A 23406-nucleotide genomic window follows, 5' to 3' on the forward strand; every position below is an offset into this window, starting at 1 on the left:
TGAAAAGACAGTTGTACAAATCCATCAAACTTTTACATATCATATATGATAAAGTAAAAAAAAGTTATATATATATAACAAGGTTGTTTATCCTTTAAAGACATGTCAGATACATTTAGTGAACTCACTGCAGTCGTAAAGACTATCAGCACAATTTTTGTATTCAATAGAACGCTTACAGCTGATCCTACTATGAAATGAGCTGTAAGGAATATAACATAATGACAAAATGTTCCCACAATGCAGTCTATCCGGAAGTTCTATGATCATTAGGGGAAAAGACTTGTTCACTCGATAAAAGCGAACGAATAAGACAGAATAAGCTGTCTTTATGGAGTCTTACGATGTAATTGCAAACCAGCCCGTTGTCATAGACAATGTAAGTTTGTGGAAATGCAATCGGTTTCACTCTCTGAGCTCTAGATCGCGCTTAAACCTGCTTAACGTCTGCTAGACCTGTCACTCGTCCCAACCCGTCTCCGGGCACTTGTTGGCTTTGAAATGATATGTGAAAGATGTGTCGATGACTCATACATTCGTCTGTTTGTAAATACTGTGCAATTTCAATTATTGTGCATATAGTTTCTTAATATTTGGCATAGTAACAGTTTTTTCACGAGTAAAATGTCATCAACTGTCATATTTTTCACACACATATACTTGTCAGATTGCATTCTTTTGACATTTGGTCATACATTGGCATCAGGTGTTTAGCTTATTAACTAATCAAGGTATTCTCTTCAAATGATGCTGCATCTTATTGGTCACACACAACAATGTACAACTGCATGGATTGCATTTTACGTCTTCACTGGTGCCATTAACACGTACAAGAACATAAGTTATAAGGCAATCTACAAAATACTGTGCGATTTTTGTGATGAAGACCATAAGGATTTATATTTGTATGTGCTAGGTTTCTTTTATTTATATCAAGAATGTTCCGCAACATATTTTCAAATGAGAAAGATTTATGAAAGAAACAGTTCCGTTTCATGTTGTTCAAGATTAATAAATCTAACATTCTTTGTGAGTGACTGAGTTTCTATCCATGGAACTTAGACAGAGTGTATCTTTATGGAAATTAGACCAGGGGTTATAATCCTTTGCATCATGCATGTAATTCTAAAGATTCTAGTTCCAATCCTTTGTAAGTCCAATACTGTTGTTGCTATTTTTGACCTCCATCAACGTTCACATCGGTACCATTCAGCATACACTACCACAGTGCAGACTTATTTTTTGGTTAGTTTTCGTGCTACAGTTACATTTCTGGAAGACAGAAGCAGGTTAGGATAAAATCATGAAGGGTATGTTCTGTAACTATCCCCTTTGGAATACATTTGCATTTATTAGTATTTTTCTACAATGATGTTTCTTCAGGATCAGTTACATATGTTCAAGACCTTGTATACTAGATACTTTACACATGGTTCAAATGTAGCATTTACTTTTTGTGAAATAAGTCAGCATGACTGAAATAGTAAATGTAATTAAATAGAGTAGTTTCATTGTTACATATCAGATTAACCAGTGCACACTCACTGCAGTACAGTAAGTTAGGTTTTTACATATACAGGGATTTGGAAAGGCAGGGGCCATGCATATCAGAATGAAAAATGGCCCATTAAAATTTTTAAGTTTACTTTTGATACAAGGGCAGTGTCCCATCTTAAGTTCAGAAGATGGCTTATGCTCCTGAAAATGGCCCATTGTCAAAGTTCTCTTTCCCAATCCCTGCATATATACCATTACCAATGCTATTTATAATCACGATAACAGAGTGGACAATACATCAACCTTTGTGACGGAATGTTCACTTTTTCTGCTTTATAGGGGTCTGGAGTGGTCAAAGCTGGATTTGCTGGAGATCAAGTTCCCAAATACATATTTCCAAACTAGTAAGTTCATATGGTTGCTATTTGAGAACCTCGTGTTAAACAATGGTTGTAGCTAGGTACTTATTAGGGATGTCACGATTTCATTAATCTATCAATGCAGTCTCAATATTCTCAGATGATATGATGCACACTTACTTGTTCTGATTTATTTGTTAAAATTTGAGATCAAATGTCAAGCCATTTTGATGGCATTGATCCCTTTTGAAATATATATATGAACTATCAATGAATTGCAATTGTTGAGTCTCTGATAGCAATTAGTCAATATTAGAAACAAGAAACTGTCAATGCACCCATAGTCAAGGATGGAAATAATTCTTGAATTGCTAATGTACCCCAGTACACTGGCACCTGTAAAATCACCTGCCCTGACAAATTTTTCCGCTATACTAGCTGATTTTCTAGTTGATTATTTAAATACACAACATAATTAACACTGGAAAGTCCACTGGACACCGGTACAGCGTGATGTACAAATTAGCTTGCCTGACAAAAAAACCCACTGGACTGGGACTTCAGGCAGTGGGTCATTTCCAACCCTGATGGTATGTGTGACTATCAGTAGTTAATAGTGATTGATTACCATTGATAAATGTGCAAAGTACAGGAAGTACCAGCTTCATTTACTTTGATTTAGAGTTATCCGCCCTTGTTACTTGTTAACAGTTTACTGATAAGTATTTCAAGTTTCTTGTTAGTTATCTGACCCTGAAACTACTTCAGATTGTATTTATTTCTTATAAACTATATATTTATTTGCAATATGACTTCAAATGAGACAATTCAAGGAGAAAAAAAACTGTTGCAATTGACTATCACAGTCGCAATAGTTGTATCGCCCTTAATCATGTTAATAGTCACCTCTAAAAATTAGTACAAATTACATATGGGACACATGTCCTAATGTGAACAGTATACACTGGAACACTTCATATTGTGAGATGGTCGCTTGATGACATCACTAGTGCTTATGCAGGGTCCTAAGACCCTGTCTGAATGGTACTGAAACAGTCTCAACGCCTGCATTATGGCCTGTGCTAGGTAGATTTTGGCTATTTTCAAACTTAGTACTTTTCAGCAAGTAGTGAATATGTGTTGATGTATTTATCACAATAAGCTGTTGCTTTATTAAATGAACCCCTGAAGAGTCCAATGAGGACATGTGGCTTTTAAAGTCAATGATTTCTGGTGGCAGGTTGGCAGTTTTTGTATTACAAACACTACACAGAAACTCATCATGTTTTGATTTTACTGTATCATTTTTATGGGGTTTTTTTTCTTAAACAAGAGTCATAGTACTTACAGAATTATGTAAACATCAGAGTTATGACTACCCAACCGTGTGACTAATAGCAATCATACCAGTGATTTAATACATGCATACGGTAGTGATAGAAACTGCCACTAGTATTTCATTTCTAGCCAAACTAAGGCAAATTAAGTTGTCATAAGGAGAAAAACGAAAATTTCACATTTGTAAGCATTTTGCTGTATGTTCAGGTATTTCTAGGAATAAAAACAAATGTTGTTTTCATTTGCTGTAATCAACCCTCAGCTGAGCAGTCCTTTAATAACTTTAATAGCTGTCAGCAGCTGTCATTCCTTAATGCAAGCTGTATAGCTAAGCATTTTCAGTTATGAGCTTGAACTGTTCATATAGATGTGAGACGATTGATATTGGCCTTATGGCCAGTGAAGTGATTTTGGCAGCAGTCACTACTTGGTGATGTGAGGAGTTTATCATTCCTTTATATGCTGAAATCTGATTATTTACATACCTGTGAAGATCTGGGACAGAATTGATCTTCATTAACCAATGCTTGTTTTAAGAGGTGACTAAGGGGATTGGGTGGTCAGACTTGCTGACTTGGTCGACACATGTCAACTTATCCCTGGTGCGTAGATTGATGTTCATGTTGTTGATCACTGGATTTTATTTTCCAGATTTGATTATATACAGACTGACACAATATTATTCTGAATATTGCTGAGTGTGGCATTAAACGAAAAAAACAACCAACTGATTATTTACTGAGCTTTACGCTGAAAGTAGGTTAGACATGCATGCAGATATTTGATTAGCAGATGTTGTGAAAAAGGCAAACACATGTGTAAAATCTGAAATCAGTTAATGTATCAAAATTGACAAAATGTGTCAAATGCTGCATAGTAAACAATTATGATAATGTGTATATTCATATATATGGTATATCTGCCTTGAAAAGGATAAATAGAGAGGCCTACAGTTAATCTGAGAAAACCGATTCTATGTTTAAACTGATTATTTCAAACAACACCAGTGCATGATCAGTTGAAGGGGCTTACTTACTCTGTGTACTAAATTGCAATTTACGGACCCCAGTTTTTAGAATTTTATAATAGAGACATTACAGATATCTACAAAGTCACAGAGTCTGATCACCAGATCCAATTGACCCGTGAAGGTCCCGGGGTAGAATAGGCCTTCAGCAGCCCATGCTTGCCATAAAAGGTGACTGCTTGTCGTAAGAGGAGACTAACGGGATTGGGTGGTCAATCTCGCTGACCTGATTGACACATGTCATCGGTTTCCATTTACACAGATCGATGCTCAAGTTGTTGGTCACTGGATTGTCCGGTCCAGACTCGATTATTTTACAGACCACCGCCATATAGCTGGAATATTGCTGAGTGCGGCGTAAAACTAAACTCACTCACTCACTCACTCACCAGATCCCGTTGATTTGAATTAAACATTTTATTCAGTGAAGAAAGGGATTAGGAACAAGTTATCCAGCTTAATTAATGATCCCTTTGATCAACATTGATCACTGGATTGTCTGGTTATTTGGCTCTTCATAGGCTGGCTGCCTTGATAGTCATGGAATATTGTGCAATGCTGCATCAATTAACAAACAAATATATATTGTAATGATCATGTTTTTAAAAAAACTGTTTTATTACATTCATATCGCTGTGCACCATTGCATCAGTGACTCATTTCTGAATTTCTGCTGTGACTGGCAGTTTACTTATTATGTGGGAAATTAAGCCGAACTCTTTTAATTCTGAGAAACAAAAAGGTTACAGTTGCTGGTAATGAACAATTCTATTTGTCATTGAAAAGAAATAAAACAGGTAATATAATTAGAATTATTGAATTCTTGGAAGTTAAAATTTAATGTCATATCCACATCAAATGCCCCTTAGCACTATATCAGAATCATGACTGTACATTAACTGGATATACCAGAAATAACAAAAATGCAGTAAATACACAGAATGTTAATCAATACTGTCTGATGTTGACAGTAGCACTTTGTGAAGTGGGAGTATGAGCTAGTCAACTAGCATGGCAATGTCACTGTTAGTCTTTATGCAGCTGCTGCAGCAGTGTATTGATCAGTTATTCTGTTTCATTTCATATTGATTATACTAAAATGTACACAATACATGTGAAAAGCAGTACTGATCACATAGCGAGTGGGAACAAGACGTGTGGTTGCTGTCAGGGTTAAAATAATCACTATCCTGGCGCATTCAGTTTCTGGAAAATGCCTTTGATTGTTTTATGATTTGAGTGACTTTAGTTTTACGCCCCTTTAAGCAATATCAGGGCAGGGGACACCAGAAATGGGCTTCACATATTGTAACCATGTGGGGAATCGAACTCGGGTTTTCAGCATGACAGGCTTACTCTCTATCCACTAGGCTACCCCACCGTACTGTTATGATTTTGAGAAAAAGCATCTATTTTCTTTCTAAAAATCAAGAAAAGTAGTAGGAAACAAAGGATGATCACGCACCCATCGCCAAGCAATGTTTGATACAGTGATGAAATGTGATCCTAGCAGTAAGCTATTTGCAATATGTAGTTTTTGTACAACTTGAATTAATGCTGCACATGCTTCAGCGTGATGACTAATTTGAATACTGTTTGTTTGACGACAAGCAATCAGTCACATAGAGAACTGAGCTGGATGCACCTAGTCTTTCAACATTTGATTAGTATAGTCTAATGAGACAGACTGTTTTTTGCTTTGCTTGTTGATAAAGCATAGTAGTAATTTATGAAGAATTTTGTGACTTGATTTGGATCTTGACCGTGTTGTGCAACGTTTGCCATTCTCCTACTAGTCCTAGCACCAGAAATCAGCATCTGAGAATTTCTAGTATTCCATGACACTAACTAATAATGCCTATAAATACATCTTTGCTCTTTGTACTTCACATTTGTACTTTGAGTGTGGTTTAAGCTTTCTTTGGACAATATTTCAGGTCTAACATGGCCTGTCATGTGGAATATATCATTCTCCACTCTGGGGTAACCCATGAGAAATGGTTGTCTTCCAGTGTTATAAAACTCACCAAAATTTCAGCCTGACAACTGGTTTGGTAACTCTCAAAAGTTGCCAGAATGACTTGAAAGTTGCCAGTCCAGAATTTTCTGGATGAAGAAAAATAATAAGAAAAGTAAGTAAATAAGAGGAGGGAAACTGCTTAATGTTTTTAATTCTGTTTCCATCAATGCTTTTAGTCATTACACTGAAAACCAGACTCGCCACAGACCATCAGGCATGCAACTTTTTAGAACTGACCATCCGATCACAAAACAGACTGTCCCAGACGGTCAGGCAGGCGGGAGTTTGCAACACTATCGTCTGCCATTATTTCATAACGTTGACAGGCAGATTTTATTAATGAATACAAATTTATGTTTTGAGGCTTGAAATATTTGTCACTGACAAGTATCCCCTGAGGATTAAAATATTTCAGACTGGTGAATGTTTGGCTGGCATTAAAGGCAGCCATGTCATGTATTGGTCCAGCTGACACAACTCTATTTTCACAGCCCTGTATTCCTGTCTAGAAACACAACTACATGTTGTCTGTGTTTTACTTGCAGCATTGGCCGCCCTAAGCATGTTCGGGTCATGGCAGGTGCCCTGGAGGGCGACCTCTTCCTGGGACCCGAGGCTGAGGTGAGAGCAGAATAGATGGACTTAAAACCCATCTTGGCAGGATTTAAAAGCTTGTCTTAATGCTTGTAATGTTTTGAGAGTTTGATGCTTGGCCTCAGGGGTTAGAGCCATTAGATTGAACTAGAGTGTGTTTTGATACACAGCCTGAGAGGTATCTTTGTTACGTGATATTGGTGTATGCACAGCATTAATCCTTCTTTATGTAATGGATCAGAGCATATGTAAACAAACTGATTTAGTGATTTGTAGATTTAGTATGTATTGTTGAATAGCTTGATGATTTACCTAAAAAAATACTCAAATTTTTCAAGTTATTTTAAGCTTATTGAAGTTTCCTGATATTTGTTTATGAACATAAGTAGTCAATAGGTCCAATGTATAATGATGTCATGCCAACGTGCAGTCAAACACTTAAAGCTTTATTTAAAAGCATTTAACATATAAACTGATTGTGTAATGTAATATTTCACTTGCTGCAAGAATCAGGTGATGTATCTGTCTGAATGCTTCATTCCATATATAGGAACACCGGGGTCTGTTGTCCATCCGATACCCAATGGAGCATGGTATTGTACGAGACTGGAATGATATGGAACGAATCTGGCAGTACATATACTCCAAAGATCAACTACAGACTTTCTCCGAGGAGGTTAGTTCTAGATTGCTAAGAAAACCTGTAGCAATGTATCACTTTTGTCACATTTACTGGATGCTTTTACATTGCAAGTTCTTTATTGCTGATTTGTCCTTTGGCGGGTCAGAGGGCTCGACCGCCACTGTTTTCATCTTCCATAACAGCACCATTCAAGTACATATTGAAAGATATTATTGGAAGTTTTATTCCCTCTAGTTCCCTGATTATTAATGTAAATACATATATAATATGTACAAAAATATTTCCAATTAAATTCATGCGCAAGGAAATGGTTGGGTCATGTTTGGTGCATATCTCTGCCACTAGAGACCTGTCAAGGTGCGGGTTAGAATTAATGTTAAGTACCCATGCTTGTTGTAAGAGGCGAGTAATAGGATCAGATTGTCAGTCTTGCTGAATTGATTGGCACATGTCATCTGTTCCTAAATATGGAGAGCGATACTTACGCTGTTGCTCACTGGATTGTCTGGTCCATACTTGATTATTTACAGACTGCTGCCATAGAGCTGGAATATTGCTGAGTGTGGCAGAAAACTAAACTCACTCATTCATTCACTCACTCATTCACTCATTCACTCACTCACTCACTCACTCACTCACTCACTCACTGTGCTGTTGGACTGTTTCAGCACCCTGTGTTGCTGACAGAGGCTCCTCTGAACCCTAGAAGGAATCGGGAGAAGGCTGCTGAAATATTTTTCGAGACTTTCAATGTTCCAGCCCTCTTCATATCCATGCAAGCTGTCCTTAGTTTGTGAGTACTTCTGTCTTTGTGGTGTACTCTTGTGCATAATTGTTTGAAGATTTTGAAGAATTTAAGTTGTATTCATCATACTTTGTTTTACATTGTTGTACATGTTGGAATGTGCAGAGTTGTGTCCCTTGTCCATGCCAGTACCCTAAGATTGTGGGTTTCAATCCCAGTTACCTGATTAAGTTTCATGGTTTGTCAGAAAACTGAAGGGGTGTGACTTCAAGTTGCGTCCTCTTGGCACACTGAAACCAGTGATTTTGAGTTCAAATCCTGGTTAACTGCGATTAAGTTCAAGGTTTGTCAGCACCAATGGGTTTCACCAAAATGTTGAACATCTGAAATCAGCATCATTTTAGGTTTTCCGTCCACAAAAAGCTGACACACCATGACATAACTCGAATACAGCATTAAACCTACCTCATTCATTCACTCATGCACCCACACACTCAACCATTCACTCATTCACTCGTGTTGAAATGTTCTGCAGTTTTGAGATTATGTCCAGAAACTCGCTCACTCACTGATCCTCATGATCCCCTGGGCTACTGTTTTCACGAACACCCGTATTTTATTTCAGATACGCCACCGGTAGAACAACAGGAGTGGTGCTAGATGCTGGTGACGGCGTTACTCACGCTGTACCCATCTACGAAGGCTTTGCCATACCTCACAGTATAATGCGTGTCGATATCGCTGGACGGGATGTCACACGCTACCTCCAGCTTCTCCTGAGGAAGGAAGGTTTTGATTTCCACACCACTGCCGAGTTCGAGGTTGTCAGAACCATCAAAGAAGTAAGTATTTATTCTTTAAATATGGCCACAGAATTACAGACGTGTACTCTGAAGACAATTATTGGGGAAGTACTGATTTAATATAGAAATTAACATCAAACTGCAATACAGTGGAATCTGTCTATTACGGACTTGGCAGGGACCAACTCATTTGTTTGGATTTTAAAGAGTCCGCATTGGACAAATACTTCCATTACCATAGACAGGGCCACAGTGAGTTACCTCCCTTTGTTAAGGACAACCAACAACTTAAATGCATGTACATGTAGTTCTCTTGTATTTGTACAATATATTTACACTCAATATATTTGTACTTTCACTGGAAAGAGTCTTTTAACATGGTGTAATTCCAGAGATCAACTTTGCAAGCGGAATGTCTGTCAACTACATGTGTACATCCATATTTTCAAAGCCAAATTCTCATAAGAATTTGATTGTCGGGACTTGAATTTTAGTCTGTAGTCCAGAATTGTGCCATGCCAGATTATAAAGCAAGCTATGATGATAAATTTAGAACAATTTTGGCTGGTGGAGTCCGGATTGTTGAGAAAACCACATTGCAGAGAGTCTGGATTTGACAGATTCCTCCTAGCTTGTTTCAGGGTTTTGTCTCAGTGTGATAATTAGCAGAGTTGTGTACCTTTGCGCCATATCTGTTCGGACTGTAATGATGCATCAAACAATCAGTGGATTTAAAATGTTGAGTCTCTCATAGCAAGTAATTGATGGTAGAAGCGAAAACTATTGATGCATCTAAAGTATGTGTGACTACCAATAGTTAATAAATTGATGTAGTTTGATAAATATGCTGCAGAAAATACATGGCGCACCACATTAGTTTACTTTGATTTAGAGTTGTCCATCTGTTAAAGAAAGTTCATCTAGGTTTCATGTTTCCTGAAACTGCTTCAACTTGATTTCATTTCATGTTTGGGAAATGACTTTAGCTTAGACAGTTCGGGGAGAAACCCCCCAAGCAATTGCAATAGCTTGTTGCTATGGACTATCACTATCACAATAGTATGTTGCAATAGACTATCAGTAGTGATAACAGTTGTTTCCCCCTCAGTAGTGACCCCTAATGTCTAAGGATAGGTTTTATGGAGTGGTCACAGTAGTAAATGTTTGAGAATTACACGACTTTCCTCTAATATTGTTGTGTGATAAATGGAAAAGTGTGCAAAGCATCATTAAATCTATTGTACTCGCCCATTATTTTTTTAGCTTATTTTCTAAGTGTAAGTTAGAAGATTACAATGAGTTCTTTATGCAGGATGTGTGAATGCACAGTAAGTTCATACTTTGAGAATCAGCTGAGTGTCTTTTGACTTGAGTCGTGCCAAGGCTTTTTATACTCCTGGGCCCCGTTTCACAAAACTCTCGTAAGCCTAAGGTCTCGTAACTTTTCTCATAACATTCCTACTTCCTATGTTACAGTATAGGAGGTACGAATGCTACGAGAAAAGTTACGAGACCTTAGGCTTACGAGAGTTTTGTGAAAGGGGCCCCTGGCATGTAATACAAAGGCATATAATCCATACCTCATCTGTCTGTCTGTCCGTCCATAATCATTTTATTTCCTGAGCATAATTCAAAAACCTTTCAATACCTTTCAACAAAACTTGGTAGATATATCAAACAATACGTAAAGTAGCGTCTTTGGCTGTTTACTGACTTTTGTCATTTTTGTTTTTCTTGGTTTCCATGGAAATGACTTGAACTTTGTCTCAAAAGGGTGGGGTTACTTTGTTTGAACACTTCAAAAAACTTTCAGTATCTTTCTTCAAGACTTGGTAGATATATGTGAAGCATAAGCTTAAGTGGTGCTGTTGGCTAATTACAGATTTTTGGCATTTTAATTTTCAGTTTCCATGGAAAACGTTTCAGATTTGGTCTCAAAATGGAGGGATTGGTTTTATTTACTATGTAATATCTTCCAACAAAACTCAGTAGTTATGTCAAACATAAGCTTAAGTGGTGCCATTAGCTGTCTGCAGATATTTGTCATTTGTAATTTTCCATGGAAACAGTTGACCTTCGTTTCTGGCGCACAACTTGGAAACCATTCGAGATCTTTCAAAAGATGTAGGCAGATATATGAGGCAGATCCCAAGGTGGTGCCTCTAGCTATTCGTAGATTTTTGGCTTATATGTTTTTCATGATTTCCATGTATTTGGACTTAGTCAGAATTGATTTGTTCTTTCAAAAATGTGAAAGGCCAGGAGAATTGTGATCTTGTTGAAAAGTTATCAGTGAGAGATTATATTGAGATTAACTTTCAACGAGGCTTGCATCTTGTTCCAGAAAGCATGCTACTTGTCCATCAATCCTTTGAAGGAAGAGAGCATGGAGACAGAAAAAGTACAGTACCCACTGCCTGATGGTACCATCGTTGAGGTGAGTTAAAGTGTCTTTCACAAATATGACTGTCATCTTCACCTAGTCAGCTACTTCACCGCCAACTTACTTGTGAAGGTCAGGGTTAGAATATCGGCCTTCAGTAATTCATGCTGTAATTCATGTTGTAAGAGGCGCTTGACAGAATCAGGTGGTCAGGCTCGCTGACTTGGGTGACACGTCATTGGTTCTCAGTTACACAGATTGATGTTCATGCTGTTTGTCACTGGATTGTCTGGTGCAGACTCGATTATTTACAGATCGCCGCCATACAGCTGGAATATTGCTGAGTGCGGCGTAATTGATTTGACCAACTTCTCTTGTAGAACTCTGTTCTGCCTGGTAGGTTTAGCTGATGTAGTCCATCCAAAACACTATAATTTGAAAATGATGCTTTACAGCCATGTTCAGGGTAGAGGAGGAATCAATACTTAGTAGCAGACTGTATCTGTTCCAAAGAAAGTTATCCAGTATATTGCAATTCAAATTGCAGAAAACAATCTATTGCAGTACACTTTTCGTGAACTGGTTCACCTGATATAACTGGCAATTTCTGTGAATATTATCTGTAATTTTCATGATGACTCTTGTAAAAATGCTAATAACGTTTATATTTCCTTTATATTATTATAGATTAATAGTTTTGGGAATGTTTATTGGTCATAAAATTGCATTTGCCTGACTGTTATACAAATTTAAATAAAAATAAAATAAAGTACATCAAGTACCGGTACAAAACAAACCAAAATGGCAGGCACCACTGCAGATGATGATTTTTCCAGACTTCAGAGCGATCATGTCTTCAGCTTGGAAACATTTTCAATTGACCTCTTGTACAGTCCTATCTGAGTCCTGACAGTGACCTATGACATTGTTTCAAAAGAAAGGAAACAGTAATTTCATTACATTAAACCATGCGTTACACTTTCACAATATATTGCAATACATATTGTAGGACACCAATACATATCACAATTTTGGCAATACCCATCTGTAATTTTTGCTGTGGCAATTTGTGAGTAGTGTCAAAGAAACTGAGGACTTTGTTTTAACAAAAGACAAATACATCCTGTACACTTGTTTACAGATTGCACAACACCAAATGCTTTCCTACAGACTTCTATGGTAACCTTATAGTTTTCTTTAAAATTGTCAACAGCCATTCCATGTACGCATTGTGCAGTCTGGCCTTTAAACTACAATGAACAACAATTTTTGGCCTACTTGTACGTCTATTTTTCCAAGTACAGGAAGCTGAACACGTCAACACAGTTTCTCCCCAACTGTCACCTACTTGAAAATATCTGTACACACATAAGCATAAGGCATGGTGAAAAAAGTAACAGTAATCAATGCTGAAAATTCTGGTCTGTTTTAGCTACTGCATGGATGTACTTTAAAAAAATAAATAAATAAACGTCTTAGACTATTTCATCTAATCACAGTTGTCACATCTCTGTCTCTTCAGTTGTTTACGTACAGTCAGGGAGCATGTGACTCTGATTTAGTGTAGTAGGACCTACAATTGCTGAGCCATCTGTGGTCCAAGTGGAGATAATTTTAAGGAACATCCAATTATCTCCCTTTGTATTAACTGCCTTCTTGAGGAAGTTTGTTTTGTTTTGCTGGCTACGTTTTTCAACTTACATGTTTTCCATTGTCATGATGCTTGATCTGAAAATCATTTCCAGATTGGACCAGCTCGATTCCGAGCTCCAGAGCTGTTGTTCCGACCTGACCTGGTTGGTGAGGAATGTGAAGGTATTCACGAGGTGCTAGCATACTCCATACAGAAGTCAGACATGGATCTCAGGAGAACACTATTTTCTAACATTGTCTTGTCTGGTGGATCAACATTATTTAAAGGTACTGTCACATTTTCATATTGATTGAACCACGGGTAGATAAAAGACATTGAATTGTTGGAATTATTGTTCTCTCGTCAGGAGTGTTTTATCTCTTTAGTCCTATTCCCCTGTATGGGGCAGTAGGATAGCCTAGTGGTTATTTCATTATGCTGGAAACCTTGGTTGGATTCCCCACGTGGGTATAGTGTGTGAAGCCCGTTTCTGGTGTCACCTGCTGTGATGTTGCTGGAATATTGATAAAGCAGCATAAAACTAAACTCACTATTCCCCTTCTGAAGCAGAGTTTAAATAAGTATTCTTCATGAGCAAAGAGTTTGGGAAAGCTGACAAGATAGCCTTTGTTTTTCTTCATGTCAGAGCCTTTACCACTGGCAGATGAACACTATACATTTTCCTTCTTTGTTTCAGGTTTTGGAGATAGACTACTTAGTGAAGTGAAGAAATTAGCACCTAAAGATATCAAGATTAGGGTAAGTGTTTTTAACCATTGCCTTAAGCTGAAATACATGAGTATGATATATTTTGATAGTGTATTATCATTATTCCATAACACAAAGACTGAATTGGCCACAGGCATTGTGTAAAACAAAGTAGCATTCATAAATGCCAACAGTTGTTTAAATGTTATTTGCTGAGAGCCAATTACAAGCTTAGAAATTCAGGTTTTTGTTGGACACAAAAAGCCTTATGTCACTAATCCACAGAGACTAACTTATAAGGAAATCACAGCATTGAGAAGTGGCAAATGATCAAAGATTCAAATCTTATTAGTAATTAAAAACAACTAATATTTGATTTTTATTTGTTCTCAACATAGTTGAGTGGTCTTGGGCTAGAGGAAGAGTATGATTAAAAAATGTGAAGTATTTTCCAATTAACTGAACTTTGGTTCTTGTTGCAATAGACAAGTCAGTTCAGATCAATTTGTCTTCCAAATACACTGAGAGAAATAAGGGAATGCCACTTCATGGCAGTGTTCCTTTATGTATTCTCCAATTTTCTCCCACAGCGCTATTCAAAGCTGGTGATGAAAACTGGAACATATAGAAGGAACGTTAGAATTTTCTTGTGTTCCTTTATTTGTCTCTGTCAGTGTATTTTTCCAGTGTGTTGTACTTGATGTTGGTACCTCTACTCTTCAGATATCTGCACCTCAAGAAAGGTTATATTCTACATGGATTGGGTGAGTGAACTCTTTGCTGTGTTATAAATACTATTCTACCATGACTTCAGTAAATACTGGAGTGTGATTGGTTAATCAAAGTCATTCAGAGGTATATAGTCACGTTTTATACCTCTGATTTTCCAACATTTGTTTAAAATCTGAATAATGCGGTTATGGTAGAGTGGAGATAAACATAATGTGTGGGAAAATTAGAGGTAAAATTATAATAGCTCTAAATTTTGTATGTAAAACCTCATGCTACATGTTCGGTTTTAAATCAAATTTAGAGCTATTGTAATTTCGTTACATACCTCTGATTTTCAAATGCAGTCTCCTAATAAGTACAAGGAATATTAGCATCATATCGTTTTAAAGCTGGTTTGGGGTATCAAGTCAACCAAGTTATTGGAGTTGTATGTAAGGCACGCCGGAACTCTGTGATTATGGGTTCGAATCTAGGACCAATACTGCTAATGGTCTCTGTGGAGCCAAAACATCATTCACTTATTCCACACAGTGTTAAAAGTCTGTAATCCATACAGATGCAACTTGAACTCAAGTCACATGCTGTTTCATTTTCTTTGCATGTAATGAACATCCGTTCAAATAAAGTCGAAATGGTGATTATGATGAAAATTCATAGAATATATCTTGTTGCATTCATACAGTTTTATCTCCATCAGATTAGTACATTCATTGACATACAAAAGTTATCTACCATATTTCCTCTAATAAGCGCCAGACTGCTATTTTTTCAACATCCTGACCTAGCATTGGAGACCCAGTGCTTTTGCACCTACTGGGTGTAATTACCATAAGTGTTAGTCAGCTGTGTTACCCCCAACACTTATTAGAGGAAATGCGGTATACTACTGAAACAAAGTGTTGTTGTATCCATGACATGTTTTCCATTCCAGTGGGTCTATCCTTGCTTCCCTGGATACATTCAAGAAGATGTGGGTGTCAAAGCGCGAATATAATGAGGAAGGTGTCAAGGCGATACATCGGAAAACATTCTAGACTTGGAGGCATTTTAACACATAATTCTACATCCTCATATGTGCATTTCTTGTAAATGTCCATGTAATATATTATTTATCTGTCGACTTTAGCCGCAGGGGTAGGAAATAAGGACTGTGTCAGCCATATCTGAAATGGCTGTTGCCTTAGATACCCGAACAAGTGATGTAAGATCACTGCTTTGTGATAGGCCTGCACTGGATGTGTTAATGTTTTCTTATGTATATCGGTTCATGAGGAGCATCCTTCTGTAGGCTTATGCAGTTAGGACTTCATTGTCTTGATTAAAAACGCTTAATCATCAGATTTAGTTATTTTTATGTTTAAAGATTGATAGGAAACAGAGAAAAATTGCAACACGTCTTCCCTGCTGTAAAGCTACCAACTGTCCCAAATGTGTCATATTTGTTATGTTTTGCAACTAAAATACAAGTTACTGCTTGTTCACTATAGGAAAGAAATTATAAGGGAGTATTCTCCATAGACATTAGTGAAGAGAGGGTAAAGGTTCAACCTTACACCATCTACTGCAGACTTGTCTGTATTATAAAACTGATATGACGGATGGTTTTTGCATCAGTCCAAGTGAAACATCTCATGCATGACCAGAATTTGTTTCAGTCCAAATAGGAACTCTTTATAAAATTTACCACTCTAGTTTTTCTGTATGGTTTTGGTGTCATGACCATAATAATACACATACAAAATACTAATCATAATTTGGGAAAGTTGGCACCTATGGGGCAGTATATATTCCAATTTTGATATTTTATTGAATAGTTAAACTTGAGGGACTTGATATCGGAAACATTATTGTATTCAGTGCATTCCAAATAAGCTCTGTCTGCTTTACATCGCTCTCAAGATAACTTTGGACAGCATAAATGAGAGGCGTTTAATGAATTCAAGTTTCAGTTACAAACAGCTTGAAATGTCAGTAGTCATGATACATTCAAAGTGTGTTTGGAGTTAAGGAAGTATATTTTCTGAAGAATATATATCATGTTTGACCAACTCTGCTTGCTTGATCCCAGATTTTCAGAATTGTTAGCTGTTGTAAATACATTATTCTGTTCCTGTTGTGGGATCGTCCGCGCTTGAGTACCTGTAGAATGTGTCCTTGCATTTACTATGTGGTTACTTAAATACCTCCTTCTTATTGATTAAAAGTTTTAGTGATACCTGGTTAGTGAGAGCCACTGAGGACATTATGTAGCACCTACCTATTAACGCAAGCAAACAAATTGTGGAAAATTAGTTTGAAAAATAATGTTCCATGATTGTGACATGAATGACACAGCTTGAGACGTAATTTATTATTTGTTGTTTGTAATCCTATGATTCTGATAAGCGAGGTGCCAGTGCTGTATTTATTTGTACGCATTGACAGTGCTGTTCGTTGTACACCTAGAACAAACTGCACCTTGATTCCACACACATCATGTACACTTACAAGCTGAAAGGAATACTCACTTTCATTTGTCAGACCAATGGTTGCTAAAGAAACAAAAATGTACTGAACTGTTGTTTTCCTGCAGCCTCTAAGGTAGTTTTTGTATGTTTTGAGGTTATTTTGAACATTTGCAGATACAGTGCAAGCTTTTGACAGCTTCCACTGTAAATTGATAATTATCCAATGAAATGTTATTATCAATCTCTTACCCTGCAATAAAGTCAGCAGAGGAGAAGGGATGTAGTATAATTTATTATCAGTATGGTCAGCCAGACATTACGTGTATCCATGGCAACCATTCCAGGAATTTGTATCCATGGTAATCTACTTCAAGTATCCATAGTTAAACACACTTGGGTGCTGCTCATTTTTTACCTGTTTACAGGTGTGTTTGCCATTTTAGTTGTGCAATATACTGAAATACCAGACATTACAAAGTGGTTACAAAACTGACACGAGATAGTCAGATAAAGACAAATGTGTAATTAAACACATAAATATATTTCTCATGAAGTCCTAACCAAAAACACCCAAAACATCACCGTTTCATTACAGTTCCTACATTCTTGTTAGGTTCACACAATTCTGAACACAACTATCGCTGAATTCTGTTTCAGTTGATGCTGGAAGGACCGCATTGTTTTCCTTGATAAAGATTAGTACTTGCATATTACATCTACTATTTGGTATACAACTACTTTCAGGTGAAATGTTTCCCTTATGTCATTGTATGAGAGCTTATGAAATGTTATTGATGTAGATAGACTAGTTGTTATGGTTTGAAGGAGGTAAATTGTTTTGTATAACTGTTGCTATCACAAGATCTGTTGGTGCTTTTTTTTTTTTCTTCAAGTATTGATTACCGGAACTGGAACATTCTGTGATTTTGCCAAAGGTTCTGATGGCTTGCAATGAAATTCTGCCAGTGTTGATACTAATAAAAACAACTGTTTTTTGGGTTTTTTCACTGGCTGCTGATTGCCTTATTTGATTGCCTTATTTTTTAATGGCAATATAACTGACAGTTCCTTTCAGAAAGAAGTTTTTATCATTTTGATTTTTCGAGAACTTCAAAATCTGGAAGAGACATACAAATACCAGGTAACAGTGGGCTAAAGTAAATTACAAGTTTTGTTATTACATGAAGTTTGAAGTAATAAATATCAAACTTATAACTTTTTATGTAACAGTTGCTTGTGAGTTTGTTCAGTGGAGCGCCATTTTATTGACTCTTGATAGAACTATTTTTGATGACTTGGATTTTAGATTTTTCCTTGCCACAGAGGTTAGAAAGGTGCAGACAGGAACATCTGAGATACTTGCAAGCAAAAAAAGGATGTGCTTAATATATTGTCCTTTTGATGAAACATGAATTACTGTAAGGTGTATTTTGTTAATATTTATAGACAAAGAGGGTGCTTCCCTTACCTGAGGTTTTCAGGACTAAACTACTAACTAGTAGCCTTTGTTCTTCACTGGGAAGTGAAACCCTTTAATTTATTTTTTTGGAATTGTTAGTGGATCTATCAACTAAGTCATTAAGAATGTGTTAATCGGCAATTGTTTGTTAAGAGCTAGTGACCTCGAATGTCTAGTCAGTATGTATGTGTGTATTATGAACAAAACAACCTTAAGATAATACTTAGACAAAATTGTCAAAGTCTCAATAATGGATTCATTAAAGGATCATTCTTTGCGGTGTATTACTGAATTTTAAATCCACTTATTTCTTTTGGCTGTTATAGTGGTTTATGTTTTATATCTCTATAAGGCTGCATTAAAAAAAGTGTAAATGTTTCTCGGGCACATTTTTTTTAATAGTGACACGGGTAGTAGGACATTTTTTTTTTTTAACTTTTAAGAAAAAAAATTGTGAGTTAGGTACACATTTTCATTTTTCTCTCTCAGAAATACAGCTTGGAGTTGTAGATTCACTAACAGTCCTTGCAGACACTCATTCTTATAATGGACAATTGGATGATTGAGATAGAGTCAAGTCAAAAAAAATTTTTTAATGGCAATAAAAACTTGTTCTGTGCACAAATAAAAGTGACACACCAATGCCCGAGAAACATTTCACCTCTTTTATTTAGCCTATTAAAGTTGCATGTCCTAATAATTTTTAGTACTAATACCTATTATCATTTGAGAAGGTATAATAATTTAAGATGAAAAAACATTTATGTCAAATTGCTATATTTACGGTAATACTGAATCATTTTACCCCTTGTGGAATATTGATTGGAATATTTTGATAATAAAGTGTGAGAAATTGGTGAAATTGTTACAAGCTTTTCATCAGTTTTCTTGTGTCAAACAAGTGTCAGTTATTACTAATCAGTTCAAGCTCAGGGCAAAACAGCCATGAAAAAAATATTTGTGATGAGATGCAAAAACGTGTTGTAGTTATTGTAGCCATTCTTTATGTGGGACCAGTAACTTCCCTGAAGAACTGCTTTTACCTTAACAAATGAAATAACTCTATCGAGACATGACATGAATGATCAGTTTATGTCCCCAAGTTACATTTTATACTAGCTGAAACAGTTGTGCTTACAGACAGATCAGTTCAAAAATTAGCACAGTGGGAAATGGTGATTTTTTGCTGAGGATACACAAGAGAAAATCACAGCCTTGTTTTCATTTCATAGCTTTTTTTTAAAAAGAATTGTCAAATATTTTGGTAATTAATCATTTTCAGGAAAATAAGCCTGGGTCTTGCTTGCTGATAATTATTTTTTATTTTTGTATCTCTGAAAGTCATTTGTGTACTATATGATGTTTCGACTCACACATCCAGGCTTAATGCTTTATTCCCCTATGCATCAGAAATGTTCTGGTTTGGTGATTTTGTATCCAGTATGTAGTTTCATAGTGTCTCCTGTTGATGTGTTCCTTCCTGGCTTCACTGTAATAATTGACTGTAATTGACTGTCACTTGGCAATGTACAGAATCTTGTTCTCAGTATATATGATATCTGCAAACAATAAAATGTTAAATAATGCTTGCATTTGTTATGTTAATGTGAGTATTCCAGCTGTTAGAGACTGGCAGATGTGGTTGGTCATCTTGAACGGGAGAGAGCAGGATGGCTACATCATCAGTGTTTTGGCTGAATTCATGTTGTATTCAACCCAAGCGACTGTGCTTATTGTAAGAGGCGACTAACAGGATCGGGTGGTCAGACTTGCTGACTTGGTTCCCAATTACGCAGATCGATGCTCATGTTGTTGATCACTGGATTGGCTGGTCCAGACTTGATTATTTACAGACCGCTGATAGCTGGAATATTGCTGAGTGTGGCATAAACCTAAACTCATTCACTGTATTGATGTGGTATACATGTGGTTAACCAACAACACAAGGGGGGCGACCATAAAATTAGAAGTCAAACTAAGTATTTACAATGATGACAGATTCTGAAAAAGATAAAATGCTGCTAATAAAATCACAAAGGTGCTGATTAAGATTAAGATTTCTGATAGACAATTTCGCTAAAAGTATGTTTGCAAGTAATAATGATTCCAGTTCAAATGTGTCATTAAATTTCATGAAGGGAAGGTAAGTCCGAAAATATAATTAACTGATGAAAATATATGTTTTTGGCCATAAATTTATCCGAATTTATAACTTCTTTTCTTCAAATTTTGTAGAATTTTTAGTACAATCGTACTGGTTTTAGTTTGAGGCTAAAATTTGTAGCGTCTAGGATAAAATCTAACATGCTGGCATCTCTGGACAACCATCAATCAAGTCACTGAACTTGGTTGCCTGATCCATTTTGACAGTCATGGTTAGCTTCTACAAACAGCAAAGGTTGCAGGGGAGCAGTTTGAACATGAAATCAATGAAGTCACTGAACTTGGTTGCCTGATCCATTTTGACAGTCATGCTTAGCTTCTATAAACAGCAAAGGTTGCAGGGAAGCAATCTGAACTGGAAATTTCTATGGATGCTTCATTACAGTGGACATCCACCCAAGTTCTCCATCTAGACACAAGAAATAGTTGAGAGTGAGTGAGTGAATGCTGTTTAAACATGCCACATTATAACAACTACAGGTCGTATCTTCATTTATAAAGACATCGATCAGCAAGATCAGAGAGCCTGGTCAGCCCGGCAAGAAGCACGACCAAGTGGGATTCATTCCATCATGGTTTCCACTTTGGGCAACAGTAAAATACTGACCCACACTGCACAGGGTCTTGCACCATTTAAAAAAGACATACTGGTGTAAAAGGGTATAGTACTAGGGTATAGTCTATACACCAATGTCTTTCTGAAACCATTTCTAAGCGCTACAAGCCCCTATGCCACAATTGCCCTGACCAGTCAGCAGAAATGCTATTTTGTCCTCTTTGGTCAGCCATTTTATTCAAGTTTCATAACATACACACTGCACCATCTGTGTATAAACAACAAAGGTTAACAAAAATAACTTGGCTGTATTTTTTTCTTTGTAGATAACTGGCGAAATATGTAACCAGGTATACTGACAATGTATGATGAATGAGGTACAATACCTATAAGCATTGGATAACCTGTATATCTGACACTTGGTTACAGCGCTGTATTCTGATAGGACTAACTGGCAGTTCAGCATTTCAGAAATGTTGGATGCCAGGAGAACATTAAAACTTGGACCCAGATTTTCAAAGCTATCTTAGCGCTAAGATGGTCATAAGTTAATGTTAATGTATGGGACTTAAGACTATCATAATGCTAAGAAAGATTCGAAAATCTAGGCCCTGATGTGAAAATTGGTCTTACAAACTATAAATACAACCATCATAATCAAAACCGTATACCCTGTTAATCCATGTGATATTCATAATAATCCATGAAATGAGTGAGTTTGGTTTTATGCTATTTTAAGCAATATTCCACAAATATCCCAGCAGGGAGCATAAGCAATGGGCTGGCTCCACACATTGTGCCCATGTGGGGAATCGAACCCCACTGCCATCTTCATGACGGCTCCATTCCAGCACTTGTTATAAGGAACATTATGCTCAATACATAATCACCGACGGTAATAATTTAGTACTGAGGAACAATTTCAGTGCAGGAATTTATTTTCCAAGAGTGAATTTGTTCCTATGTACTATATTCCTCAAGGAGAATTATTCCTATGGTACAGTTTTCATGAAAACATCTTTCCATGATATATTAATACTGGCAATATTTGTTTGTCCACGTAGAGAGAGTGCGTTCATTTTTTCACCACTTTTACCAATATTCCCACAATATCCTGTTGAGGGGGGACATCAGAAATGAGTTTCACACATTGTACCCCTATGGAAAATTGAACCTGGGTCTTCTGTGCGAAGAGCAAATACTTTAACCACTGGGCTACCCCACTAATCAATTCCATGTCAAACTATTAACAACTGAGCAGACACATGTACCAAAAGTGACAAAGTTTAAAACAACTGACAGCATTATGTGCCAAAACAACCATTTTGTACTACATTATTTGAAAATCAAGCATATTGTTATACCTTTCAGCAATAAGACTAAACATTTTGTTTTGTGATACTGTTAAGTAAGAATAAAATTGTTTTCAGGTTAAAACCAATCAATTTAAGTAGTATTTACTTCTTTCTAATAGATAAACTTAGTCCACATACACCAGGGCCTGGTCTCCGGTGATTGATCAATGAATTGTCGACAGCATAGCCCAAGATGCAAATTCAGTAACCAATCACCAGCACCCTGGTTGGGGTGTATGTGGACAAATTTTGAATGATTGGATGAAGTAACTGCTTAGTCACATGTCCACATCCTGCATTCAAATTTCGAAATCTGCGCAGGACTTTTTAATTTGAAAACATTCTCTTTGAATGTCTAGTCGCAAGTGGGATGATACTATAGACAGCATTACACGGTCAAAAATAGTTTACAAAACTGAAGGTACAAAACTCTGGCATGATACAATCAATGACATCACTCTCTCACAAGCTGCCATATAATGGAAACTAAACCTTAGAGAGACTGACCTAGTTATCAGAGTCAAATTTGTCAAATGTGCGACATTTACCAGAACTGAATTTTCACTAATTTTTTAGTTCCAGAACTTGTGAAAGTTCTTTAAAATACTAAGTACTTCATGGCTGATTCAAATGTTCAATGATGTCTACTTCCCTGAGTTTCCAACAAACCTGTTGTTTACATTAAAAGAGTAAAATAAAAATGTTGGCTGTTGTTTCAGAAGGTTTACATGCATTTGAGGCAGTGAGTTATGTTTTTTAAACACAAGCTGAAATTGCAAAGAACCAATCAGTTGCTGTTGTAGACAGCACAAAACCATGCTCTAACTATACAAGACACCATGGTTGAGATCAAAGAGACCAGTCGGAGATCAGTATAAGCATGGTAAAAGTTAACAATATCTCCTAAATTTTTTCAAGGATTAAAACAAGAATCAATACATGGG

At 36.6% G+C, this 23406-nt stretch overlaps 1 protein-coding gene across 1 annotated transcript; it reads left to right on the forward strand.

The window, feature by feature from the left end:
• The first annotated feature begins 243 nt into the window (after positions 1–243).
• On the forward strand, positions 244–19974 carry LOC137265985 (beta-centractin). The gene is made up of 11 exons (XM_067801485.1): positions 244–379; positions 1837–1901; positions 6787–6862; positions 7386–7511; positions 8147–8271; positions 8849–9065; positions 11371–11463; positions 13155–13329; positions 13740–13801; positions 14474–14514; positions 15414–19974. Exons 1-11 carry the CDS (start codon positions 332–334, stop codon positions 15514–15516), a joined length of 1131 nt encoding a protein of 376 aa, XP_067657586.1. The 5' UTR covers positions 244–331; the 3' UTR covers positions 15517–19974.
• The last annotated feature ends 3432 nt before the right edge of the window (positions 19975–23406 follow it).

Source organism: Haliotis asinina, chromosome 15 (assembly GCF_037392515.1).
Source record: "Haliotis asinina isolate JCU_RB_2024 chromosome 15, JCU_Hal_asi_v2, whole genome shotgun sequence".
NCBI classification, from domain to species: domain Eukaryota; kingdom Metazoa; phylum Mollusca; class Gastropoda; order Lepetellida; family Haliotidae; genus Haliotis; species Haliotis asinina.